Here is a 21025-nt window from a genome sequence, read left to right as displayed (position 1 = left end):
ACTGATACAGTCCATATTGGCTGATACGGACAACACAGGAATTCTTTTTTACCTGGGCCGTTATGGACCCGTATCACATATTGTATTGTGCCGATACAGATACAATATGGCCATATATGCTGATACAATGCCGATGTTGTGAACCTTGCCCGAGTAACACCTGGAAAATTCACCATCTCTTTCAGCCCCAATTGATCAAATTCTTCAATGATTATTACAAACAGATTCTTGCCCACTAGACCTTTGCTACATGGGGACTCTAAGAAAGATGAAGATCTGATTGCTACCTTCTGAATGTGCTGGCCTCGTTGCTTTGTTGGAGGTGGCCGCTTCTTCATCCTTCTCCTTACCTTTGGGTAAGATGGTCATCAGTCTGATGTGATAGAGGACAATTAACCACTTGCTCTAAAAGCTCAAACTGATAGAGCATGGCGAATTAATCTTTTTATCTCATAGCCCAAGCCCCACATCCATGGGTTAGGTCCTCAGCCGAACCCTCCTTGTGGGCCCCAAATCTATGGGTTCTGCCCCCTCATGGGCCCCAAATCACATGGCTTCCACCTCACACGAGCCCCAAATCACATGGGTTTTGTGGGCCGCCCACCCCAAGTGTGCCCTTGCATCCCACGGGCCACCCCACTTGAGCTCGGTGTGAAAATTCCCCACATTACGATGGCAACTTTCTGATTGAGGACCTTGGGGCCGTGTTTCTCAAGACCCACCTTTATCTTCTAAGTATCTAAAATCCACCAAGCTAGTAATTGTTCCCTTAGCTTCCATAGCTTTAGTGAACAGAATGAAGGTAAAACCATGACTCTAACCTATGGTAACAACAGAGGAGAACCACTTCTAGGACCCTCCCAAAATTACCCAAAGTACCAAAAGAAAAACACCTTGCTCCAATATTCAAGACATCCTTCTATAAACAATGTAAAGATTCGATGGAAGGAAGAGTTTTTTCTTCATCTACAAACCATAAATCTGCCTTCGATCTCTCCAGTTTCCTCCATATCTTTTGGTCTTTCTACTAGTAAATGAGATCCAATCAATGAGGGAGCTACAATCACAAGTAGAGCAAGAATCCAACAGAAACTGATGATTCCTGCAAACCAAAATCTGCGGAGACCCTAACAAGGTTTTAGCATTGGGAGATGGGGAGCCATCCTTTCATAACATCTTAGGAGCAGCAACAGAATCAATCCACATTGACCGCAAGACAACTCTGGTCACTGGGAGAATCAAAATGTTTCAGATCTTTGCTATGTCACAAATGGAAACACTGCCTTAGCAGCATATAACCAGCCTAATGGATTAATAGTTCTCATCAAAGAGAGTGGAACACATATATGGTTAAAGCCTCATGGACTGTAGTTTCCCATGGCTATAAACAAAGACTCTTTCAATAGTGCATTTGTCAGCTATAGTTTTGAAAGAGAGACATCTAGTGTCACCAAACCCAAATTGGCAAGAAAATGGGGTAATCCCCGTAGCACAGACTACTTGGCAATTTCTTGGAGCGGAATGTCTTGGGGTATTTTCAAAATTTATGGTCTTTCTAGGGAAATATTCGGAACACACATGGGCGCGCGCACACACATATGGAGGGAGGGATTATTGGGTATTGGGATAATAGTGTGCTATCATTGGGGTTTCGATACCTGAGACTTATCTTCACTAGCAATGCAAATAGAACTTGGTTATAAAAATACCAGAGATATTTGTCTATATGGATAATAGGGCAGGTAGTCTCCAAGGTGATGCACCAAAACCATTTTCTTCGGTAAATGATGATGTGGAACAATTAACCACTTTCTCTAAAAGCTCGAACTTTCAGAGCAAGTGGTTAATTGTCCTGCATCAAAGTGGCATCAGAGCGGGATGTCTAATGTTCGAGACTTCCTCACTGGGGGTGATTAATGTAAGGGCATTTTTATACCGGGCTCAAGTGGGGTAGCTTGTGGGATGTCGGGACACACTCGGGGTGGGTGGCCGGTGTGAGGCGGGTGGCTCATGCGAGGCGGTACCCATGTGATGTGGGGCCCAGGAGGAGGGGTTCGACCGAGGTCCTAACCCATGCGATGTAGGGCCTGGGCTATGAGATTAAGGGATTGATTCACTTTGATGCAAGACAATTAACCACTTAGTTTAAAAGCTCGAATTGTTAGAGCATGACGAATCAATCCCTTTATCTCATAGCCCAAGCCCTGCATCGAATGGGTTAGGACCTCGGTCGAACCCCCCTCATGGGCCCCACATCACATGGGTACTGCCTCACACGAGCCACGCGCCTCACACGAGCCACCCACCTCACATGGGCCGCCCACCCCGAGTGTGTCCCCACATCCCACGGGCTACCCCACACGAGCCCGGCGTGAAAATGCCCCTGCATTAAATGGCATAGGGGCTCAAATACCCCTGTCAATAGTGGATTACTGAAAATGCACTCTTTCTCCAAAGCGGCCACAACTTCAAATGCTTTCTGTTTTTAAAGCACCGGAAATGAGCTCCTGCTCTACCAAAGCCACGACTTCCAAATACTTCCTTTATAGAGGACTAACATCATTGATTCACCAGTCACCAAAAATGGTTGTTTGAGTATTGTTTAAGCAATTACATATCAATTCAAATATTGTTCACTTTTTTCTTTTTATATCAAATGGAATAGCTTTGCTACTTCCTGAAGATGCCAGGTGGGTTTTGCACACGAAAAAAAAGGGTAAATGAGAAGTTGGTTTCCATGATTTCATTAAAGGCAAGATGAAAGAAACATTACCTGTTCCAGTGTCCAAAGTAGATGTGGCTGCAATTTTGCATGGAACGTTGTTGGGCCAACCTGTAAAAGGATAATTGCATTAAGCATACACATCTCATAAATGGCAAGAACAACCATCACATAATTAAAAAAAGAAGAAGAAGAGTTTATGCCATGAAATGATGCAATTAAACTTGATTATACATTATGAAAGAAAATCAAGAAAACACCACCAGAACTGATGTTGCAATGGAAACCTAAGTTTAAAAATGCACCAATATTACGGTAATATGCCAGTTATTGTCAATGATGTGGAAATCATTGTCAATGTTATGTCTATGTCATCATAAAAGAAAATATAGATCATACAAAATAGATGCAAATAAGGTTACATACTTACAAATTTCGTAAGCATTGATCCAAAACCAAGCAATCATTATAACCTAATCATGGCCATCATACTTAAGTTTCTTCCACATTTCTTTGTCTTGTTCTCTTCTTCTTCTTCTTCTTCTTCTTCTTTTCTTGGCCTGCTCTGCCAACAATTTGGGGACAGCTTTAGATTGTAGACTGGCAGGAATTTTACGATCGGTTGCTCACTGCACATCAACCTCACTCTTTTCTGCAGCCTCTGTGATGTTGCGGTCCATATATGCTTCTCCTGTACCAGCGGTGCAATCTGATATGCTTTATCTACAACTTTTGGTTGGACCTTTACCATCTCATTCTAAATGTTCATTATGGGTCCTCTAAAGTAACGAGCTACCTGCTGCACTCCCAATTCCACCAAATCAAACCTCAATACCAAATCATAATACTAGTGAGATTATTCCTCACAAATTGCATTATCTCACTACAATTCCAAGAGCTCTTTGAACATTCTGACTTCATAACCTGACTACTAAAACCTTTGCTTCATCTTAACCTTCATCTCTTTCCAATTTGAGATAGGTTGAAAGCCACTGCATCACAAGTCTCTCACCACCAAGTTCAATGAGGATGGCCCTTAATTTCAATGCTGCAACTAGTAACTTGACTTCCTTGACCAGCTGAAATCACTCGAAATAGTTTTCCATTAACCCCAATCAGTCGTGGAAAACATTATAGCCTACACTACCACTGTAGCTGTAAACTCTGCCTACATGCATCTGATCGGATCTTCTGCAAAATGATGTTCAGTGGCCCCAACATAATCCGGATACTCATGATGAGGGTATAGGTGCCCATGACACTTGCGAGGATACTGAGACTGTTGATATCTTGGGTTGTGCTAAATTCCATGATTTGTGACATCTCTGCCTAGTATCTGAAATCCGGGCTGCTTGGGGGGAAAATTCCCTGATTTCATAAATTCCTACAAATTCGTATCAATTTGTAGTTCAGTAATTTTTTCCTGTTGCTTTCTTCAAAGAAAGGCATACATCTATTTAAATCCTTTATCTAATTGGTAAATTGATTGATGGCTGTCAACACTTCACTTTTATTCTCACCTGCCATCTTGGGACTAAGAAACTCCATCATTCAGAACACTTGGGAGGAGAATAGGCTGGTCGGTTGCAGATTAATCTTTAGGGCATGTTTAGGGATAGATTGGTGGTATAAGGGGTTGTATTTGGCTCAAGTTGGAATAAATAAGGGCTCAATTGGGGACAGATTAGTAGTGGTTGTGGGCAGGATTTTTGAAATAATTCGGGACATGATGTAAGTATTGCTATAGGTATAATTGGGGCTGGGAAATAATTGCAATTAAGGCTGGAGAGGAACTTGATTTCTCAGGCAATATGCTTGGGGTGGAATATGTTTAACAGTGGCTGGGGCTGTGTGGATACAGGTCAATTACAATGATGCCTCAATCACCATTCAACAAAGAGGGCCTAGTTCCTTCCTTTGATTGTTCTAATGCCCAAACCGCCTTGGCATAGCTGCTTTTCAACCTTCAAGAACATGATTAAATGAGATCAACATCGAGCACTTCTTCCCTCCTAAAGAAAGTCCTTTTCCAAATTCCCCAAGCATCAAGCCACCACATCTGGGTTCTTGAACAATAAAATATAGTGAACTGGAATGTTGGTTAAGGCCGATCTTATGAGCATTAATCTCTTCTCAACTTTTTCAACAACGATATTCCAAATTGAGGACAAGTGACGACAAATAGCAGACCAAGATAGATAAAAGGAAGGGAGGCAGACTTGCAGACAAAATTAAAAAGCAAGGTAACTGAAAAGATCTCATCAATACCCATTCCCAACAGCATGCTTTCTGAAAGGTTAATTTTCGGGCAAGAGACCATCTCTAAGTATCTGACGAGACCCTTGAGGTTTGAGATATTTGACATCAAAGGTTCACACATAAATATCGTTCAAAAACTGAGCTACAATATGGAGAGACGGATTTCCAACCTTGAAGCCCATAGTGAAGCTACAATCACATCTTTGAGAAACAACTTGTTGAAACCTTCCACAACTATGGTGAAGAAGGAATCGCCCAGTTTGAGGCCCCTCAAAGAAGTGTCCAAACTCCAAAGCAGCATTTCATAAAAGGTAACCATAGCCCCTTTTTATAATTGTTCTTTCATATCCCACCTCGATATGTACATACGTATACACACACACATTCAAGTTAGGTATGGAATGCATACACTAAAAACCCTACAATCATGGTTTTACGATTCAGATGAAGTATTATAAGACTCGTCCAAGTGTACTTGGACATGTTAGACCCTATATAGTTTGACACCATGAGTTCTAATATGCAGGGCTAACTTGTGCCAACTCAGGTGATTATTAGGCAAATCACCAGGGACTTGGGTCAAAAGAGGCAATGGTGCATTTAAGTAAGCAAAGGTGAGAGACAGAGAGAGACAATGAAGATTTTCTCTTTTTGTTTATAATGGTAAATGGAGATGCATGGTTTAATTGGTAGTGTTTGCAGAGAAGGGGTTGGAATTCAAGTAGAAAAGGATTTTTCTACGGAATTGATGAATTGGTTAGTCCTGAATGCCTGCAAAGGCACAGCATGCCTACACAGGTGTCCATAAGATCAATGGTCTGAATCTCCAATCCACAAGCACCAGATGGATAAAAATAGGAGACTCGATACATCGTACATTTTCTACGGTGATGATTGCCAACCCAAGTATTTTAAGAAGTGGGCAACTGGGACTGACTTGGCCGAGTCGCCCCTAACTCGTCCGCTATGACCCAACTCCATGCCCAACAAGTCGGTTTAAGCCAGCAAGTTTGAAAACCATTCCTGAAATCCCCCAAAACTATCAAATTCATCAAAAGGACATACAGACCATGGAAACCCCTAACCTTGCAAAAAAAAAAAAAAACACCATGGAGACCACTAAATTGGCAAGATTACTCAAGAAAACTTAACTATATGAATAAAAGAGTCATTATGAGGCAAAATTCAGCTAGTATAGTCGATACCTAGAGCACAGACAAATTCTAAGAGAAACCATCCTCACCGCTAATTCAGAATATGTTCTGAAAAAGACAACCTAATAAGTTATCCTTAATATGTCTAACCTTGACATTTTCATTTATTGGTAATAAATCTTACACTTTTAGATGATATGAATGGTTAGGTAGAGTATTTGAAGTGACAAGCTAATAAAACATTATTCATGTTCCATAAAGAAATTTAAAATCATAATAATAATAAATTGGTTAGGAAATTAATGAAATTGATCCATGTTATTTCATCCAGAAAGGTTAATAACATACTTACACTTTGTCCCTGATAAACTTTTTCTATCGCTTCACTGGCAGCACTAGCTTTCAGAATTGCATCTCCAGAGGCACTAGATTCAACATCATATCCCGAAGCACGCCATCTCGGCAAGCCTCCATCTAGCACCCAAACTTTATCATGCCCAAACACTCGAAACATCCTTTCATCAATTAAGTTGGGAAATCAGTTAAATGTCTCTTTTTTTTTAAAAAAAAGAAGGAATAATAGCAAACTCCCATCTGCAAGCACCCACATATGCCAAAATGGCACACTGTGCAAGATCCAGGCTTTTCATCATGCAAGCAGACAGTGAATATGCTCCAGCCAGAAAATCAGGCTGGTCTGATAATTGAGTGGGCCAAACCTGTACAAAAGATTGGACCATCAAAGAGGAAAACCAACAGTCCACATTTAAATTATGTGTGTGGCCCACCTAACTGTAGATTTCTGGCTAGGTCATTCTCAACGTGGGGCCTGCCTGACAAATTGATCGGTTATGGCACACGCCATGTTGGCACACTTAAAGTAACATTTATCATGGGAAGGGCACTCTTCCTAATCCGATAATGAGATGGGATAAGATCGGCCGGGGAAGGGATTTTTCTATGGAGTTTTTACTTCCTCCCGGCCTTTACTACTCCTATTAGTAGTTCAGTCTCTTTGCCCCTGAGGGAAAGCCCTTTCAAGATGGAGTAGTTCATCTGTGTCTTGAAAGCCTGCCCCAAAGATAGGAGTTCCTATCTCTACTGCCTATCCGATGGCCTGATCGATAGTTATTCGTGGTAGAGTGCTTCAAATAGGATCCCACATCCCATCCCAGCAGTCAAACTACTTCCTGACCTGGCTCTTCTATAAATCAAACTCTAGCAATTGTAAATTTGTAATATCAAGTATATGCAGCTTACCACCAAACACGAGCTGCACTAAATATTCCTTTTCCGTCATAAACGATTAACCCATCTTTGTTTTGGATGCCGAGAGCAGAAACTGCAGCAGAAAAAGCTTCTTCTGATGGCAACATGTGTGGCAACTGATACAAAGTATTCATGTTAAAAATAACCCATGTTCTGTAAATCAAATAGAAGGGAGATACAAGGACAATAAAATGGGAACTGTAGCTACCGAAACGACAAATGATTGTAGACAGATTTCCAGCAAGAAAAGGTCTATTATTTAATATTGATTCAACCTATAAAATTGATCAGTGATATCTATATTAGGCATCATCCATAAGTTCTAGCAATGCAGATGAACTTAGCAGCTGACTTTTTCTTTCAATTTCTTTTTGAAGGGGTAGCTTACTCTTCCTTTTTCTTATTGACTGGTGATTACTAGCTGATTATCACCCCAGTAAATAGCAAAAGAAAAAAAAAATCATTTTAAGTCGAAAGAGCTGCTAAGGCTACTCGGAAGAGTAGGATTTCATATCCTCCTTTCCACATGCGGTCGTACATGCCAATGTTGCATGTGTATGGGAGATCCAAGCTGCAAGGTGTCCTCACTATGTATATGCAATGGAATGAAAATCTCATGGGACCTACCTGATAAACAACCTGGATCCTGCACAAGACCCACATTGGCATTTGGAGAACATAGGATGCAAAATGCTACTCTCATAAGTAGCCTTTGCACCTCTAAATTAGCAAAGGAATTGCACTAAGAGTAATGTTGTAAGCTGAATATAACAGGAAATGGATTAAGAGGAATTTAGCTATAAAAGAACTCACTATATAAATGGACAAACTATGAATCAATCCCCAAATAAGAAAGGCAATGACACTTTTATTGAAGAGCTGCCGAAGTGGAAAAAGAATACAACCCAGCCCAAACGAAATCAGAAAAGAATGCCACCCGTGGCAGCCTTGACATGAACTGCCCAACTCGACACTTAACTTTTAACTTTACAAATAATCTTTTCTGCAGCTATGCACTCATTTCTAAAACAACACCCGTTCCTAGCTCCCCACAAGGACCAAAACACAGTCAAAATGGAAGACATCCCGGATCTACCAACTCCTCCCCCATGCCACACCCAAAGAAAATCATTGAGTGGCATTGGCATTACCCAATCAACCTTCATGAAACTAAGGAAGTGGCTCTAGACTATTCGGGCAAAAGAGTAATGGATGAAGAGGTGATTGATCGACTCCCCATTTTCTATGCACATCAAGCATATATTAGGCAGAACTAGTGTTCGGAGTATCGGTATCTCTAGAAGTTTCGCTGGCCGGAGATACAAAAACAATATTGATATTGCTGATAACTAGAAATGCAGGGAAACATGGGACATATAGTGAAATTTTTCAGTGAAGCTTTAGGAGATGCTAAAATACATATATTTGCATATTTACGAATAAAAAAATTACAAAAAGAATGCATACAATAATTTTCCATTTAGTGGGGGGCTTAAAGTACGTGTTGTTGTAAAAAAAAAATCAGTCCAACCATCCCATCAATCCCATCTATCCATCCAACCTTCCATTCAAACATCCATCAGTACTTCAGAACATTGACATCACACGTTATTTCACCAAGAAATCGTAGACAGCTGAAAAGGATACGAAAGAATGAGGTCTTGATATCACCCATCTTGTGCTAATGATAATATTATTGACAATTTAATCATTGCATAAAACCATGCACTCATTAAAAAATATTGAAATGGAAATTTTTTTAATAAATAGATTTTTGGCGACATCAATATATTGGCGATATTATTGAAATATCATCGATACACTGGTGATACAAGCGACACCTGGAATTTACACAGTTGAAAATATTGGCGATACATTGGATATATCGATACATTGGCGAAACAAGCGACACCTAGAATTTACATAGTCGAAAATATTGGCGATACAATGGCAATATTTAGTGATACATTGCCGATACTAGGAATTTCTGACACTATCGGTATTGTCGAGCTAGAGATAAAGATAATATCGGAGATATTTCGATAAAATCAGGGATGCTCCGAACAATGGACATAACTGGAGATCTTCTCTGCAAATTGTCAACAATGAGAATTCTCTTCTGAACAAGAAGCCAAACAAAAACCGCCACGCGTGGGGGGAGCTCCTTAGAACCAAAATTGGAACGGATGAAGTGGACCGGACTGCGAAGGATACTCCGATATAAGCTCATAGAAGGACTTAACTAAGAACTTACCAGACCGATGTCTCGACCAATACATCATGTCATCTTCTAAAATCGTAGGCCTGACATTCTTTAGGAGGTCTAAAAGCTTGGCAAGCTCCTCGATCTCACCCTCCAACAAATTCCTTTGGCAAGGCAAGGCCCAAACAATTGATGACCAAGCGGTCTCTTTAAGAAGAGAACTTGAAGCGCCTGGTCGTCGCACTAAACGTCGATCCAAAAATGGATATGAACTCCGCTTCCAAGCCCAAAAGAGATCTTGTGTTCAGTTTCCAGATAGCTGACGCTCTATAAAGCAACGAACTTCTCACAAACCAACCACCCGCTTACGTGCCATATTTGCTAGCTATTATCTATCTCTAAAGTCTTCCTTCCTCCACGCCAAAACCATTTCCTAAGAAGAGCTATATTCATGACCCCCCCCCCACAAAAAAAAAAAAAAAAAAAAACAGCTTCAAAGAAATCCAGAAATTTTCGAAGGTTATCCACATAGTCCTCTTTTGTGTCACAAAAGAGAAGCATGTTGTCCGCATACTAGAGATGAGTGGTCTAACCACATCATTAATTGGAGTTCCAATCAACCTGTTCGCAGTGCCCTTAGATAACATGACACTAAGGGCTTCCCTGATAACCACAAACAAGTACAGCAATAGAAGGTCTCCCTGCCTGAACCCTCGAAAAGCTTTGAATTAACCTTTCGGTGATCCGTTTAACAAAATAGAAAACGACACAAATTCCACACAAGCTTTGATCCATCCCCTCCACTACCTACTGAAGCCCAACTGATGAAGCATGTAATCTAAAAAGCCCCAATTGACATAGTCATTAGCCTTCTCAATATCCAACTTGCAAACTAAGTGATGAGGACATCACATCACGTACGCCTATGCATACGTATCAAAGGAGGCGGGCCCCGCTATTTCTATGGCTAGGCGAGTATCAAGTTGAAGACCCAATAATGCATCTGTGAGCATCTGGAAGACCCCACACCGGGAAGATGCACATGGGTTGCTTTGGGGAGCGATTTGGATCGTTGGATTTGAGGGACATGACGATCAGGCCGTTGGATTGTATGGATTACATGATCGAGCCGTTGATCGTGGACCATTCTTTTCATCATAGGACATGTATATGTTTTAGGATCTAGTTTATGTTTGATGTATACTTTGGACACTTTATGAGTGGTTTTATATGTATTTTTCATTAGACTAGTCTTATTTTGGTTAAAAGTAATAAAATATGTTCTATTTTGTAATTGTTTCAAAATTTCTTGAGACTATATGGGGGGGGGGAATATTTTGCTCACAATAAAAAGAAGAAAATACTCTTTCTTTTCCATTCTTAATGAGATGTGAAGAAGTCTTCCATGTGATTTGGAAGAGAGATTGGTGCTAGGCCGATCTTCCATTAACAAGGGCGCAAGGTTCTAATATATCCCTTTGAGTTCTTCTTTGCATGGTATTTGTTGAAATCTCTTTAGCTCTTCATCCCAAACCATCCAAAACCTTCATTTCTTCTCCATTATCATTTTCCCTCAAAACCTTAAGGTTACGGACCAAACCCTAGCCGACCGGACCCCACACGTGTGACTGTACGGCCATACATGCAAGCCCATGGGTTGGTCGTACGGCCGCATCTCTACTCTCCTTTGCATCTTTAAACCTTCTTTCCAAAACCCCATCTTCCCTCGTCCAAAACCTAACCCTAAAATCCCAAATCTCACAATTTCTCCAAATTTCCAAACCATAGATCTTCAAATCCTTCAATTAACCTAAAATCCATACCCTAATTCCCACCTCCTAATACCTAAATCCTTTAATCCCTTTATTCAATTCACCACTTTAACCTTAATTTCAACTTTTTTCCCCTAACTTTCCTAACCCTACCTTCACCCACACCCAAATCTAGTAAACCCTAGATAGTATTAGACATTCCCCTTTACAATAGGCCTAACCGTATGCTATTTGGATGTTTCTACATCCATTAGATCATAGTTTCTCATGTTTAATGGTCTTGTAAGATTATGCTCGGCAACTTAGGCGTAAACTATGCATCTTTTCCTCTTAGAATCTTGACATTTTTTCTGATGGTAGAAAGATTTGTAGTTTTCATAAATTAATTTAAATTTGTTGATTGATCTCTCACATTATTTGAGTTCATGCATTGGTCCAACATTAAAGTGGTATTAGAGCAGGAAGTCTCGTGTTCGAGACTCCTCACCGGGGGTGATTAATGCATGACCATTTTCACACCGGGCTCGAGTGGGGTGGCCTGTGGGATGCAGGGGCACAAATTTGATGTAGGACCAATGCATAAACTCAAATAATGTGAGAGATCAATCAAAAAAATTAAAATAATTAATGAAAACTACAAATCTGGCTACCATAATGACAAATATCAAGATTCTAAGAGGAAAACATGCATAGTTTAAGCCTAAGTTGCTAAGTATCATCCTACTATACCATTAAACATGAGAAACTAGGATCTAATGGATGTAGAAACATCCAAATAGCATAGGGCTAGGCCTATTATGAAGGGGAATGTCTAATACTACCTAGGGTTCACAAGATTTGGGTGTAGGTGAAGGTACGGTTAGGAAAGTTTGGGGGAAAATGTGAAATTAAGGTTAAGGTGGGGAATTGAATAAAAGGATTAAAGGATATAGGTATTAGGAGGTGGGACTTAGGGTTTTGGATGTAGGGAAATTAGGGATTTTAGGTTTATTGAAGGATTTAAAGATCTAGGGTTTGGGAATTTTGGAAAATTGGAATTAGGGTTTTGGACAAGGGAAGATAATATCGGTATTGCGCAATGTATCGCAACCTTGGGATATAGATACATATCGGTTATCGCACGGGATATAACGTTTGTATCGCATAATTTATCTCACTTTTTGGGAAACATTGGGAAACATTGAGAAAATGGTTGAATTTTTCAATGAAACTTCAGGGATTATTAAAAAAGACCTTAATGCACACTTTTAAATCATAAAGTCTCAAAAAAGAAGTGCACATAATAGGTTTCCTTTGTATAGGGTCCTAAGCTATGCGCTGTCGGATTCAACTAAGACAACTATATTCAATATCCACATCGTCCATCCGTTTTTCCATATCATTTCAGAACATTATCCAAAAAATAAAGCAGATCCAATAAGGCAAATTCAATAGGTTGGATGGTTAATAACCATTACGGTGGACCTAGGAAGTTTTTAATGGTGGGAGATCATTGACCACTATTTCTTGTAGTGTAGTCCACTTGAAACTTGTATCTACTTAATTTTTTGGGACCATGCCATGAAATAAGCAGCCTAAACAACTGTACAACGTGGATATGCAATACATACATCGAGGTAAGCCGAAAAGAGTTTAGTTAGCTTCCCGGAATCCACGCCCACTACACAAACCGCTTCCTCGAATGGTGGCTAACTATGGCACTGAGTGAGACCCTAACCATAGGGCCATATTGATGTAATAAGGTGTATCTACACCGTCAATTCATTTTGGCAAATGATTTTAGGGCGTGGGCTTAAAAATGAGATAAATTCAAAATTGAGGCGGACCACACCACACAAAGCAAGGGTTGTTCAATGGCCACCATTAAAAAATTTTAGGGCCACAAAAGTTTCGATGAAGCTGATATTTGGTTTTTTGTTTGTCTAGATCTTATGTGATAAATTAGCGGGCCCTAAAAAGTGGTTAGATAGCAAATAAATGTTACCATTGGCCAAAGAAGTTTTTAATTTTAACCGTTAAATCACCGCTTTTTTTAGCGTGCTCCACCTGAACTGTGCATCTAACTCATTTTTCAACTCATGCCCTAAACTGATCATCCAAAATAGATGGACGGTACGGATAAAACATATGACATCAAGGTGGAACCCACAAAGCCCCCAACAGGACCGTCCACCTCGTAGGGTAAAAGGGCAGCGGATTGGCTGGTGTACCACACACCACCACTAGCTATGTGTTGACGTCACCAAGTTCTGTGGGTCCCATTATGAGGTATGAGTTATATCCAAACCGTCCATCCACTTGGTGAGCTCGTACTAAGTCTTGAGCTGAAAAATAAGACTCATCAAAAAATAAAGTGGACCACACTGTAAAAATCAGTGGGGGATTAAACGCCAGCCATTGAAACCTTTTGAGGGTCACAGAAAATTTGGATGAATATGATATTTGTTCTTTCTCTTCATCCAGGTTCGTGTGACCTTATAAACAAATTGGATGGAAAGTAAACATCACGGCGGGCCCTACGAATGTTTTAACGGTGAAAATCATTGTCCCCACTGCTATTTGTGGCGTCATCCACTTAAGCCTTGGAAATTACTCATTTTTGGGATCAAGATCTAAAATGATCTCCCCAAATGGATGAATAGTGTAGATATGATCAATACATCATTGTGGGGCCCATGTAACTTTGATGTTGTTTAAACCTTTCGTACAAAGCACGAGTAGCGTCAACGCTCGTTTTCGCACGACACGTACCCACACAAGCTAGGATGGTGGTGGCTTCCCTGTAAAAGGGCTTCCGAAGCCATTTTTCAAATAAGTGGGTTCTGAAACCCCAAAATCTCTCGCCGAAACTCCAAAACTCCAGGATTTTTGCTGATTTGTCACCAAAATCACCTTTACAATTTCAATATATCATCCGTTTGAAGAAAAAAATGGGGAATTTGAGATTTTTTCGCACGGCGTGCCGCTATCGATCATGGCCAACCAAATTATACTTTCGATCAAGCGATCCGGTACCAAAATCCCCTCTTACGTGGATTGAAAGCCTTTCACTTTTATTATTTTATTTTTTCAATTTTTTCAGGTAATTAGGCATCAAATTTGATAAATCCCTTAATAAAACACGAGAAAGATGATAATAACAGCAATATCGCAAAATATAGTGCGATATCGACGATATATAGATATCTGGATTTTGGGATTTTTGGTATCTTCCGGGAGTTATCGGACGAGTTTCGTCTCGCTGGGGGCCGATAACGAAAATATCGGCCGATAGAATCGATATTTCGAACACTGGGTTTTAGAGGGAAGGTTCAAAGATGAAAGTGGGAGTAGAGATGTCGCTGTACAGACGAGCCCGTGGGCTCGCCCAGTCACACCTATGGGGTCCGGTCGGTTAGGGTTTGGTCCGTAACCTTGGAGTTTTGAGGGAAAATGATAAGGAAGAAGAAATGAAGGTGTTAGGATAGGTTTCAAATAGTTTGGGATGAAGATCTAAAGAGATTTCAACAAAATACCTTGCAAAGAAGACCTCAAGGGGATACGTGAAAACCTCGTGCCCTCGTTGATGGAAGATCAGCCTTGCACTAATCTCTCTTCCAAATCACATTGAAGACTTCTTCACATCTCATGAAGAATGGAAAAGAAATTAATTATTTATTTATTTATCAAAACACCATTGAGAACCTTGCGCCCTTGTTTGGTCTGCAATCAACGGCTCGACCATGTAATCCATGCGATCCAACGGCCCGATCATCACGTCCTTCAAATCTAACGGTCCAAATCACTCCCTAAAGCAACCCATGTGCATGTTCCCGGTATGGGGTCTTCTTGCTCGCACATGCACTATAGGGTCTTCAACACGGATACTCGCCTAACCACAGAGAAACTGGGGCCCGCCTCCTACTCTGATACGTAAGCAAAGGCGTACGTGATGTGAGGTCCTCCTCAACTCTCATCGCCTGAGAAGAGTTCGCTTCTGGCGGACTACAACTCCTATAAGGTTCCAAGATGTTGGCATCCAAAGTCCGCAACTCTGCCTCTGTAATCCATGTGTTATCTGAAATTGACATGTGCTTCTACTTGACGAGGAATTTTTGAAATCCCCCATGGCAAGTGGAAACCGCTTGCGCATGCAGTATATCTTCGACTTGTTCACTTTGAGCAAGCAGGGAGGGTAAGGGTAGCCAAGTCCGAGATGATGGGTCAGGTATAGGCTATAGGTTAGGGATTATATCATAATCTGTGGGAGGGTCTGAAAATGGATCAGAAGGCGAAGTAGCAAGACCCTTGTATACTAGATCTTCCACAATAAAAGTAGAGCTAATTCCCATGGCAAGTGGAAGGTCTAATACTATACAAGGGTCCTACTACTTCGCCTTTGGATCCATTTTCAGACCCTCCCACAGACCATGATCCAGTTCCTAACCAATGGCCTCTACCTAACCCATCATCCCAACCTTCGCCACCCTTACCCGCCTTGTCTGCTCGAAGTGAAAGAGTCGAAGATATACTGGATGTGCAAGTGGGGATTTCATAAATTCCTCGTCAAGTGGAAGCACAGGCCGGTTTCAGATAGAACATGGATTATAGAGCCAGAGCGGCAGACTTTAGATCTCGACATCCTAGAGCATTATGAGAGTTTTAGTCCGTCAGAGGCGAACTCTTCTCAGTCAAGGAGAGTTGATAAGGGCATCACGTCATGTATGCCTTACCGTGCATATCAGAGGAGGCGGCCCCGGTTTCTCTGTGACAAGGCAAATATCCTTGTTGAAGACCCCATACTGCATGTGCAAGCATCGGAAGACCCTACACTGGGAAAATGCACATGGGTTACTTTAGGGAGCAATTTGGATCGTTGGATTTTAGGGATGTGACGATTAGGTTGTTGGATCACATGGATTACATTATCAGGCCATTTATTGTGGACCGTTCTTTTCATCATAAGACATGTTTTAGGATCTAGTCTATGTTGGATTTATGCTTTAGACACTTTATGAGTGAGTGGTTTTATATGCTTTTTCATTAGACTAGTGTTATTATGTTAAAAGTCATAAAATATGGTATATTTTGCAATTTTCAAATTTTCTTGAGATTATATAAAGGGGGGGGGGGGGGTTGTTGAAACTCCTCAATGGTGTTTTGCTCATATAAAATAATAAGAAGAAGAAAAAAAAGAAGAAGAAGAAGAAAATACTTTATTTTCCATTCTTAATGAGATGTGAAGAAATCTTCCATATGATTTCGAAGAGAGATTGGCCTTCCATCAATGAGGGCGCAAGGTTCTCAACTATCCCTTTGAGTTCTTCTTTGCAAGGTATTTGGTTGAAATCTCTTTAGCTTTTCATCCCAAACCATCCAAAACCTATCCCAATACCTTCCTTTCTTCTTCCGTATCATTTTTCCTCAAAACTCCAAGGTTACGAACTAAACCCTAGCCAATTGGACTCCACACGTGCGAGCCCATGGGCTGGTCCGTACAGCCACATCTTTATTCCCCCTCGCATCTTTGAACATTCCCTCCAAAGCCCCATCTTCCCTTGTCCAAAATCCCTAACCCTAAAATCCCAAATCTCCCAATTTCCCAAACCCTGGATCTTCAAATCCTTCAAACTTAAAATCCATAATTTTCCTAATCCAAAACCCTAATTCTCACATCCTAATACCTAAATCCTTTAATCTCTTTATTCAATTCCCCACTTTAACCTTAATTTCACCTTTTTCCTGAAACTTTCCAAACCCTACCTTCACCCACACCCAAATCTAGTAAACCCTAGGTAGTATTAGACATTCCCCTTTACAATAGGCCTAACTATATGCTATTTGGATGTTTATACATCCATTAGATCCTAGTTTCTCATGTTTAATGGTCTTTGTAGGAGTATGCTTGGCAACTTAGGTGTAAACTATGGATGTTTTCCTCTTACAATCTTGACATTAGCGATGATGGTAGCAAGATTTGTAGTTTTCATTAATTAATTTAAATTTGTTGATTGATCTCTCACATTATTTGAGTTCATGCATTGGTCCTACATCACTAAGCATGCTTTCTTGTCCCTAAATCTTGAGTCGATACTCTTTTGGGCCACTAAGGCGCTATCCAAAATTTGCATGCCTGCTACAAAAGCCTCCTAATTCTCTTGAAATTGCTGAAGGCAGGGCCGCCCTAAGTCTTGCCTAAGGATCTTCAACAGAAACTTGTATAGACTCCCGATTAGACTGATCGGCTTGAAATCTTTCAAATGCTCGGCCCCATCGACTTTTAAGGATAAGAACAACAGAAAGGCTCCCAATTCACTAGAGAGGTGACTCCTTTCCCAAAACTCCAAAAAATCCATAATATCCTTCTTAACAACATGCCAAATTTTCTGAAAGAAAAGAAATGGGAATCTGTCTGGGTCTAGAGCTTTATCCCCACACATCAAGCCAATATTTACTTTCACCTCCTCTTTTGTGAATGTCTATCTAAGCTCGTAAGCCAGTTGAGGAGACATCGAATTAAACTCTAAATCGTCCAGTTTTGGCCTTTCCCATCGATCTTCAAACAGAAAGTGCTTGTGGAAGGAAACAATTGCATCACAAATTTTGTCTCTATTCATCGTAGGAGCTCCATCAACCATGAGGGATGAGATCTTGTTGACGAGCGGCTGGGCACTGGCTATGTTGTGGAAGAACCGTGTATTTTTATCACCTGCTTTCAACCACACTGCCCTTGATCTCTTACGTCACTTAATTTCCTCATCTTTGGCCTAATTCGCAAAAACGAGGGAAATATCCACCCTTTTCGATCTATCTTCAGGAGATAAACCACCTCCCCTTCGAGCAAATCAAGCTCTTGGATTTCTTCCGCTAGTTTATCGAATTCTTCCTCCCTCCTACCTAGGGCTTCTTTCTTCCACACTCTAATCTTCTCTTTTAACAAATTTAGCTTTCTAAAAATTCTAAATCTGGCATAGCCATCAATCGCAAAGGAGGACCACCATTCTGTCACTAACTATTCTAAGCCTTCCACCTCTAGCCAAGTCGCCTCAAATTTGAACAGTTTGGGGCCCCAATCTTCTTCAACGACCTCGAGGATGATGGGTCGGTGATCCGAGGCCACTCTCGAAAGACCCCGTTGATTTACAAGGGGGAACTTCTCGATTCAATCTGTTGAAAGTAAGAATCTATCTAGGCGCAAAAAACACCCACTGAAATCCCGAAGACATCATGTAGCAAGACTGAAAGGGAAAAATATCCGCAGAGAGTCGATCTTTTTCTAAACATCAGATTTCCAAGAAAACCAAAATTCCCACAGCTGCTCCCAAAGCATTAAGAGAAACCCAATCATCATTTTTTAATTCCCCAAGTAGAATTTATTGTACCTCTGTCAGCTGCTTGCAATTTAGATTCGTGCACAATGATAATGTCAACTTTCATCCTCTTGCAAAGCTTTTTAACCTGAGCTCTCTTGGAACTACTCCCCAACCCTCTAACGTTCCAAGACATGATGATCATTGATCACACCCTTTGCCCGGTCTTGCCCTTTCACTCCGCTTCATTTTCCTTTAGATTCATAATTAATGGAACACTCCAAGTTCATCGACTCTCTCCAACCCTTTGGGGATTTCTTAGGCTCCAGCATCTGGCTAGATTGTTGACAATGCACTGCCTTAGCTTGCACGAATTGGTAGAACTCATATACGTCCTCATCCCGTGTTCTGTAAGACGTACCCATCAGCCCCCCGACTCTGACAAGAACATCCTTTGTCCACTGAAATTTCTCCCCTGTGATCATCCCCTTACTTACCTAAGATTGGGAACTTGGAACGAGCGTTTCCCCATTATACATACATGCGGGGGTCGAACCTTCTCTAACCTTTTTTGCACGCAAAGAAGTAACAACAATGGCTTCTTCCAGAAGATCTTCCTGAGGTCCTACTACCAACAACAACTCACCAACCTCTGATTCAACCGAATCTCGAAGCTCGGCATCAATTCCACCCCCTTCACCTTTTGAACCACCAAAGCCTAGGGTTGGGCTAACACCGGTCTGGTCTTGAACCCTTCCCTATGAGAACCTCACCAAAACACCTTCCTCCAGAGACTTGGATCGCTCATGATCCCCACGCCTTGCGCTGTGGGAGAGTTCCAAAGAAGATATAGCCTTCAGAGATTTAAAGGAGGGCCTTCTCTTATAAGAAAGAGTTGGGATGTCCTCACACAAGAGTAGTCTCGGAACACGTGGAGAAGTTAAAAAGATTTCGCACAAGTTTCCTTAGCTGACATGCGAGATGAGGAGCCGACTAAGGCCAATGACTCTGAGACATGTGCCATGTGTGCCGCGTCGTTGAACCATTCATTTGCCAATGACAAAGTCTCATCTTTCCACGTGTAAGTATCATATAAATCATTGCCTACCAATTCCGCACCATAAAGGGAGGATGGGTAGGACGACACAATCGCCATTTTCCTTTCAACATGTGTCCCCCCTAAGCATCTCCACATGCCATGTGTCCCTTTGATCGTAGGTAGAATTGCTAGCTTAGGCGCAGATATGTTGGATCAGACGAGGTCAAGACCTGAATTGCTTTCACACTCCTGGTTCGGTGTAGAGCTCGTGACGTCTCGTGCTCCCGAAACATACTAATCACCGCACGTCTCCCACAACATTTCTCTGACTCCACCAACCTTTCGCCCTCCACTCGGGATCATCCACGAGTCAAGTTTAAACACTGGAGCTCCAGCGGAGCATCAACATCGTGCTTCGTCATTGACAAAACGCCAGAATCCATGGCTTTCGAACTCTCCTTTCGCCTCCCGCAAGCTCCAAAATGCTCCCCAATGAAGTTGCGACCCTCCAACTCCTCCTGTTGCACCTACATTACACTCTTCTTTCCCCAATGATTGCCGTAATAGAATCTAGAACTTATTGCCCTTTCTTTCTCCTGATTTGCACTCTGGCCACCCCCAACTCCGCCCCGTTCTCCATTAGAGGGTCCAACAACAACAATTCACCTAAACAAGAAGCTATTACGACGTAGAAATCTCTAAAACAGAACTCAAGTGGGATCCCTCAAAAGAAAAACCATGCCTCTTCATACTTAAACAAAGAATATTCATCTCCAACTTTGCATAATAGGGCCATCTCTATGTAATTCTCTTGCCATAACTAGAAGATCCACCTTCCCCTCCGACCTTAAACAAAAACATACTTCATTGAATCCGATCGGTTTGGGCGAATATAGCTCCGGCAACAGCTGACAAGAGTCATCAAGCCATTCCTTGATTTGCGAAATCTTTGCCCCTAGTTATCACGACCATCGGATGTCAAAGAAATTCCCAAGCCTCAAATAGAACCATACTTCATTGAATCCGATTGATTTGAGCGAATACAGCTCCAGCGGTAGCCGACAAGAGTCATGAAGCCATTCCCTGATCCTAAAAATCTTCGCACCTTAGTTATCGCAACCACCAAATGTCGAAGAGATTCCCAGGACTTGGAAATCACGTTGTGATAAAGACGGACTGACGGTTTCCAAAACACCCCCCCCCCCCGGGGACAGTCTCGATAGAGGTTAGGATATCTTGCTTTGTAGAGGTGTACATGAGTCGAGCTTGGCACAGCTCGACTCGGCTCGGCCACTAGCTGACCTCAGCTCGAACTCGG

General features: G+C 41.4%; 1 protein-coding gene across 1 annotated transcript in view; it reads right to left on the bottom strand.

Annotated features, from left to right (window-relative positions):
- LOC131248917 (thiosulfate/3-mercaptopyruvate sulfurtransferase 1, mitochondrial-like) overlaps positions 1 to 21025 on the bottom strand; it is a 91243-nt gene that overhangs the window by 41457 nt on the left and 28761 nt on the right. The window contains exons 5-7 of the mRNA XM_058249439.1: positions 7396 to 7520; positions 6488 to 6650; positions 2774 to 2833 (exon numbers count right to left, since the gene is read on the bottom strand). Coding sequence (XP_058105422.1) covers positions 2774 to 2833; positions 6488 to 6650; positions 7396 to 7520 — 348 coding nt within the window. The remainder of the gene's footprint in view (positions 1 to 2773; positions 2834 to 6487; positions 6651 to 7395; positions 7521 to 21025) is intronic.

Source organism: Magnolia sinica, chromosome 1 (assembly GCF_029962835.1).
Source record: "Magnolia sinica isolate HGM2019 chromosome 1, MsV1, whole genome shotgun sequence".
Lineage (NCBI taxonomy): Eukaryota > Viridiplantae > Streptophyta > Magnoliopsida > Magnoliales > Magnoliaceae > Magnolia > Magnolia sinica.
Note: the sequence above shows the minus strand (reverse complement) of the source record. Positions and strands in the feature narration are given on the sequence as shown.